At 34.9% G+C, this 7,419-nt stretch overlaps 1 protein-coding gene across 4 annotated transcripts; it reads right to left on the reverse strand.

Moving 5' to 3' along the window:
• Window positions 1-439: 439 nt before the first annotated feature.
• Window positions 440-7,036, reverse strand: LOC112502847 (synaptotagmin-4-like). 4 transcript variants are annotated; one of them, XM_025106848.1, is made up of 13 exons: window positions 6,932-7,036; window positions 6,599-6,679; window positions 6,398-6,448; window positions 6,163-6,283; window positions 4,904-5,025; window positions 4,207-4,308; window positions 3,998-4,072; window positions 3,600-3,679; window positions 1,942-2,092; window positions 1,631-1,861; window positions 1,240-1,533; window positions 876-989; window positions 440-612 (listed from the first exon to the last, which is right to left on the reverse strand). In XM_025106848.1, exons 1-13 carry the CDS (start codon window positions 7,034-7,036, stop codon window positions 469-471), a joined length of 1,671 nt encoding a protein of 556 aa, XP_024962616.1. In that variant the 3' UTR covers window positions 440-468. The 4 variants fall into 4 exon arrangements, with proteins under 4 accessions (XP_024962616.1, XP_024962615.1, XP_024962614.1 ...); XM_025106847.1 differs by having other exon boundaries at window positions 6,398-6,450; window positions 6,577-6,679; XM_025106846.1 differs by having other exon boundaries at window positions 6,398-6,459; window positions 6,565-6,679.
• Window positions 7,037-7,419: the final 383 nt, after the last annotated feature.

A 7,419-nucleotide genomic window follows, 5' to 3' on the forward strand; every position in this document is an offset into this window, starting at 1 on the left:
CTGTTGTACAGTCATGTCTTAACCGTTTGACCGCTTGCAAGTAATGTGTGAACAAGAATCAAGATGCATATAAGAACTTAATCTTAATTTATAGTCTGATTCAAGTACTTTGCTCAACCAAAACATGGTAACCATATAAAAAACACCATCAACAAACTACAACTTTTAGACCGAACCACATAGAGCGGTTTGAAAGAAAACAGAAGAACAAAGAAGAAAAAATCTGTATAATAGAAATGGTGGTCTTTCTGCAACAGAACTCAACTACTATTACAACACCATGTCATAGCTCTTTGGTTGGTTACCTATATGTCATTTACAGTTGCCTCAAATATTTTTTAGTAGAAAGAAAACATAAAGAACAAATCAAATCAATGTTTCAAAAGAAGCCGAATCCTTTTCCTCTTATTCGCTTATAAATTCATGTACAGAAGCTGAAAGCAGTGATGCACATTTGGATTTGATTCATCAATCGCGGACTATTGTTTGCGGGGTCCATTTGAGATGCAGAGTCAACTTTCCGGCTTTACATCCATCTAAGTTGAATGTCTCTGTGAATTCACCTTCTAATATGACCCTAGTAAGTGTCATGATGCATTTACCCATTTTATCCTGATACAACACCAAAACCGGATAAAGATTTGAAAAGATGGTCAAGAGAAAGACATGTTGCGTGGAACATATTCTGAACATATACATTATATCAAATATGTATGTGTGTATGTACATATATCATATATAATGTTTTTGTCAAAAAAACAAAGAAAGCTACTATATCTTCAATGGTAATGTTATAATTGGTCCCTATTGAGTATTTATTCATTAATGAATGGAAAATGGACTATAATTAAAGCAGCAGTGACAGTGAGGTGTACCTTTCCAAAAGTATCATGATCCCACACTTCACACATTAGCAAATCACGTAATCCATCTTCGATAACAAAGTCAAATGTTTGATTCCATACTGGATTCAAGGTGTTATTTATAACCTACAAAAAGAAATCATCATCACAAAGGAACATATCGAATCAAAAGCATCATCTAAAAAATTTAGTGAAAGAGGAACTCTATAACAGTTGAAATGAGATACCAAGACAACTTGAAAAACACTACAAACTTAAGAGTCCTTTCGTTAAATAACCTTCTGACAATTTTCTTATAAATCCATAGCTTCTAACAGGTTTGAGAATGCCACTTTCATATATAAAATGACACTAAACTTGTTGTTAATAAACTTACCCTGGTCTTCAATTTCTGTTCTGTTTTCTTCATCATAAGTACAACATAAGGATCACTTTTTCCCAGAAGATCGACGGCTGGCAAATCTTGAGCTGACATGACTGTTACAGAGAGAACTCCTCTTACTATGACTTCTTTTTTCTTTTGTGCAGCAAGTTTTGCAGGATCCACATCTGTTTCACTAATTCCAGATTTAAGGGCCTTCTCTAAATCAGTTAATCTAAAGTCAGGGTCAAATGGATTCTGTAATCCAGACTCTGTGCCAAAAGGACAATACAGGAGCTCCAAATGCACCTAAAAACCATATAAAAAGAAATATATATTTCATTTGCCAAAATGAAACCAAAACAACTGCTAAGAAAATGTGTTGGAATGGATGGAGAAGAAATACCATGCCCCTGTTCTTATTATCTCTTTGGATTACCAAATCCTTGACCAGTTTGATCCATATATCTTTTACCTTTCCAGGCTCAAGATCCTTTATAGCCACTTGACCGCAACCAATTAATTCAGAAGCTTGGACTCCTTCATCATCAAAGACTCTTATTGTAAAGTGTTGAGTAATAGGATCTTCAACAGTGAACTCAAAATGCTCATTCCATATCGGGTTTAGTTGGTTGTTCTATAGAAATAATCAAAAATTACATTGATATCAAGGTAGGAATAGAAAACAAACTTGATAAGAAAATTCGGCCTGCTTACAATTGTCTTGCTGCTTTTCATTCTGTCACGGAGTGGGCGTACAAATAAAGTGGCATAAGGATCAGATTTTCCGATAATGTCTTTATTTGTCAATTCTTTTGCTTCTATGAGCTTTACCTCTAGTATTCCAGCAGGCTTCAACTCCAAGTCACTACAACAAACATGTTAAGGTATGAGAGAAAAAATAAAAAGGAAGGCACCCATGGTGCATATCGTAACACAAGATATTGGTTGGCAGATTTTCGACGTCGATGTGCTTTGACTAAAGAAGAAAGGTTTAATCATGCACATGCCCAACTCAGGAATGTTATTGAACGTTCTTACGGTGTCTTGAAAGCGAGATTTCCTATCTTAAAGCAGATGGCTCCCTTTCCATTTACAACACAAAGAAATATGGTAATTGCTTGCTTTGCGATACATAATTTTATCAGAAAATATAATATTCAAAACCAGTTGTTTATGGAGTGCAATGATGATACTATATTTAACAATGAAGAAGAAGTCGAAGAAAATGGAGAAGAAGAATTGGATATTTCCCAATGGGGTGCTAATAGCACTCAATATATGGCTACTTTGAGAGATGGAATTGCAAATAGTTTGGTCAATAATGTTTAAGTTTTAAGTATTTGTGTTCGAACTTGGCTACTCTTTGTTTGAAACTTGGATTTTAAAGTATTTTATGAATTTATGTTTTGATTTTTGGATGATATCAATGAATTTATGTTTTGATCTTTAGATGATATCAACGAATTTATGTTTAAATATATTTTTTTTCTTCCAGAATTATCATTTGGCTTAAAAAATGAACAACAATTATTAAACAATGCGTAGTTCATACTCGGGGGTAAATTGGTCATTTATGTTATTCAAATAGAAAAGTAAACAATAACATAAATTTATGCAGACAGACAAATTTATCCATACAAGACTTGCTAGAAAATTTGGTACACAACCCCTAAGGCTCCTCAGATTTGCAAAAATTTGGAGGAAGTCATTCTACATACACATTTTCTTGCATTTTGCGAAAAATCTGTATTTATGAATCCGGTCCATGACCATGTAAAAAGATACTAAATAGATACATGAAACACTGTTATGGGAATTTTGACGTTCCAACCCATTATTTTTCTTGAGTCCTTTATATGACTTCTTTGAGACTAGACCTCTGAGTAGAGTACTTGAAGACGGACAACTGGGTTGCAGATAGGTATGGGGACTGTAGGTGTGGAGAAGGGAGTTGGACAGGTTGGGGTTATAGTAGAGGGCTGGTAGTTTAGGCTGGGGATGTGTTTTTGCTTACTTGTGCTGTGTGGGTTTTGCTTGTTCTTACCTTTTGTGTGTTTTCGTTGTACCTATTAGTTAATTTTTCTCATGCTTCATTCACCATATCCAAGTCTCTACTTCTGCTATCTGTTTGCTCACACTATAGCACATGTTGGGGGTCTTCACATAAATGACCGCTCTATTCTTTGGAGTAGAGGTCAGGTCTTTAGTTTAATGGGACCGTTTAATTTTCCTTTTTTTTGCACTTCATGCTTTAATGTACTTATAAAATTTTCGTCAAATAGTTATTCAACTAAATACGTTCTGAAGTCAAAATGTAGTCTTTTGCTTCTTAGAAGCCTAAAGCAGGTAACATTTCTAAACTTATGATGTACCTATAATCGCCTGCTATTATGGGTATAACGACTCGAACTGGCCATGTTATTGAATCTTCAACTGCATCCTTGATTGTTTCCTATATAAGAGAAGTCATGAAAATTACATTAGTATTCCGTTCGTAAAGGGGCTATTGCATAAATTTGCAATGTACTAATTAAAATGTTTGAAAATTAGCCAGATTTCTAGAATACCCTTCAACAATGACAAAGTTGGGGACAATCTTATGTACTAAAAAATTACTATAATCAATATTCTGTAAAGACGCCAATGCATAATTTGCAAAGAATGGGGGATTTGTAATAAATAGGGGAGCTCAACAAACTCACATGTACTGTATGCTGTAACTAACTTAGAACAGAAGAAAGAAACAGATAAAGAAGATGACAGCTCAAACCTCTATGGCTTCAGACACCCCAGGAAGTGCTGATAGATCTCCACCAATAACTTTAAGTGTGAAATCGAGTTGTTTCTGTGCATGAAAAAATATGAAACAAAGCAATCAAAGAAAGGTTGCCCAATCCACTGTATATCATTTGAAGAATATTTTCTTTTATAAATACATATAACTGAGTTACAAAAGAACAATGACAGTCATGGCACCACCTTTTCTCTCAATGAAAATAGAACTGCTCCAAAACAAGGAAACTCAGCAACTAATGGTTTGAAAATGAGTCTGAAAAGGCCCGTAAATGCGATATTTTTCACCTGTTGAAAAATAGAACAAAAAAATATTAACAAGAAACACTTTATGATGACATATGAGTTGCTGAATGAAGGAAACTCATCAACTATCTATAAGTAATTAGAGGCCATTCATGATTAGCTATATAAAATAGAACATATGGGGACTTGAGTAAAATGATAATTACAAGATGGGTTATTGCGCTAAGCTTCAATGAAGTGAACAACAAATAAATGAGTAATCAATATCTTTGATTTGTGGAAGAAGCTCTAATGAAATGACAGAACTCTGCCTATTACCCTAAGATTATACCAGCTGTTCAGGATATTTTCCATCGTAGTCGGCAACATGATTATTTTTAAGCTGAAGGAGTAAGTGAGGACAGGTTGACATAAAGATATTGACTTTCCAAACCATTGCTTTTGGCTTTCATCTTAAACCATCTTTCTAGTGAAAATGCAAAAAGAAACAAAACAGTGGATATTCAAGAATGAGCAGATTATGAACAAAAAGTGCCAAGTAGTTGGTTCTTTTTTGTTTCCACAAATTTGTCCAATTATAGTGCTTTCACATATACATATTAAACATAGATGTATATTAAAAGCAAGTTAACAGAACCTGTATCGGTAAAGCCACACCAACTCTGGTCAAAATATCAAGAACAACATTAGGGTTTCCATCCCATTGCATCTCCAATTCCATAGTAATTTCCCCAGGATCACCTTCATTCACAGAAACTCCTACAAGACATCAACAAAGCATATGATCCATGAACACCAGATCAATCAACTTGACAACATATGTCATCTCATAATTTGTTGAAAGAAGCCACTCTATTTATACTCCTTCCGTGCCACGGAAGTTGCAACCATTTCCATTTCGGGATGTGCCGTATGAAAGGAGAAGGATGGACAGGAATAGAAGGGCATCTATGGCAAGGTGGCAAATGAGGCTCGGAAGGGAAGACACAGGTGTTGACAGGGAATAGATGAAAATGTGAGGGGTGTGACTCTGACAGTGGTGTTAGTAGAAATAGTATCATGTTCTACGAGATTTTATAAAGTTCAAAGCATTGATGCAAAGTTCAATAATAAGCAAGCCAGGACGAAATGATGAAGAGTTAATGCCAATTACTTAACAATGAATTGGATTAATTGAGGAAGATAGTTGTGTGCAGAATAAGTTTATCTTTTGGAAAGAGACAAGAGAGGACATATATAAGTTTTCAAGAATCTGCTGGATTGAATTAAAGGGAGTCCCATTACATTCATGGAGCAAAGAAAACATATGTCATGTGGTACACAGATTCAAAGAGGTAAATGCAGTAGAAGAAGAAACAGCAGAAAATGAAGAATATCTTACTGGAGACATCCTCATTAAGCAAGATTAATGTCTATGAGGAGGTATGTGTGAATAGTAGTATGTATAATGTGAAAATAATGCCTCCTTCCCCGAAAAAATGCAATGCTTCTATTTTGGTTTTGGGTTGTACAAGAAAATATAACATTTCTTTGTGGAAAGATTAATTTTCAAATTTGCGTACTTCTTTGGCAGTGAATAATGAGAGATCGACAGTGGTTCTCTCTATTTTTTCTTATTAAAATGTTTGAAGATTTAATCAATTTGGGGGTATGTTTTGGGATGGAGCAGCTGATTTTGATGTTTAGCAGCTAAGGTAGCTATAGAGCCTTGGGATTCATTGTTAGTTTGTAGTCATTGTTGGGTTTTAGAATATATTTCAGATGTTGTAAATGGTGCTGGTCACATCCTTTGGGTGGTCTAACTCAAGTATGAATTTTGGTCCATCAATTTTCCTATACCAAACTGTAGAAGTTGACAATTAAGAATAGATCAAATCCATTAGCAATTGAACAGACCTGTAAATTGTGGAGCCACAGTACCAAGGGTCAACTTTGAAAACTTCATAGACGACAAAATGATTGGCTTGTATTGCTCGAGTATCGGCTCCACAGAGCTTCTTATTAGATCGGATGCTGCCTATGCTAGCATCCAAACAATAGCCAAAAATAGATGGTAGCAATTTAGGAATGTTCTTCGAGTAATTCCCAGAAGAATTAAATTAACATAACTAAAAGATAGAAATACATGTACCTCATCAACATATGGCCAGATCTTGTTCAATTGGAGATTAAGCCAATTTAACTGTAGTTTACAACAAAAAAGGTATTAAACACCTAGACCAATTAGAAACTTTGGATACCAATTATCTGTCATTTTGCTACAAAACATAATATAACAAAAATATATAATAAATAAAATGTAACTCAACTTCTGTCTCTTTGCAAAGACAACCCAAGGAGGATAATACTCTCCTGGAAGAAGCTTTCTTGAATCGGCCACTGTCATCCTTGCAAAAGCCGCGATGATTGCAGCCTAAAATAACAAAATTATGCAGAAATTTGGACACGTTCAAAACCAAAGAAAGATCCTCTATCAACCAACGAAAACAGTGTGTTTAAAATTGTTCTTTCATGGGAGAATTATGAGTCTTGAGCATGTGACAGACCTTTACAACTAGAGTATCACATTGCGGTCATGTGATACGGATTATGTGTTTGAGCCATTAACATGTCATCATAAGAACAAGAAAATGGAATGAAATCTTGTACGAATACAAAGATATACCAAATCAGCACGACGAGCAGATCGAACGATCTGGTAACGAGCAATGCAGACTATGAATCCGATACCAAATGCAACACCAAAAAAGAGACCGGCAAAGAAACCCATCTTCGTTTTTACTTTATGAACACAACCCAATTGATTACTCTGTCATCTGTTGAGTTTTGTTGCAAGCTTGGCCACGGGATTTCAATGGCAGATGCCATTGGATAGACTTTTTATTGGTTCAGTCATTTTGTCGAACAGATTAAAGGCATCGAATAAAGATTGTGCACATCAACAATTTTCTTTCGTGTAGGGGAAAGAAAGATTCATAGGGAGAGAGAAAGAGTAACAGAAATTTGATTGGGAAGTTGGTAAAAAGTGGGGACTAAATGGGTAACGTAGGAATCAAACAAGTCATTTGTTTAATATGCTAATGCTTAATCAATTGGGCGTTTAGAAACATAAAAATGAAAATAAATGAAAACATCATCACATTATATTGTCTC

This window comes from Cynara cardunculus, unplaced genomic scaffold (assembly GCF_001531365.2).
Source record: "Cynara cardunculus var. scolymus isolate 2C unplaced genomic scaffold, CcrdV1 Un_Scaffold_2058, whole genome shotgun sequence".
NCBI lineage: Eukaryota > Viridiplantae > Streptophyta > Magnoliopsida > Asterales > Asteraceae > Cynara > Cynara cardunculus.

Coding starts and splice junctions, on each gene's coding strand:
- LOC112502847 (XM_025106846.1), bottom strand. CDS start 7,036: ATGGGTTTCTTTGCCGGTCTCTTTTTTGGTGTTGCATTTGGTATCGGA. Junction 6,284..6,397: donor TCTGGCCATATGTTGATGAG/GTACATGTATTT, acceptor ATGCTAGCATAG/GCAGCATCCGATCTAATAAG. Junction 1,862..1,941: donor TGAAAAGCAGCAAGACAATT/GTAAGCAGGCCG, acceptor TTATTTCTATAG/AACAACCAACTAAACCCGAT.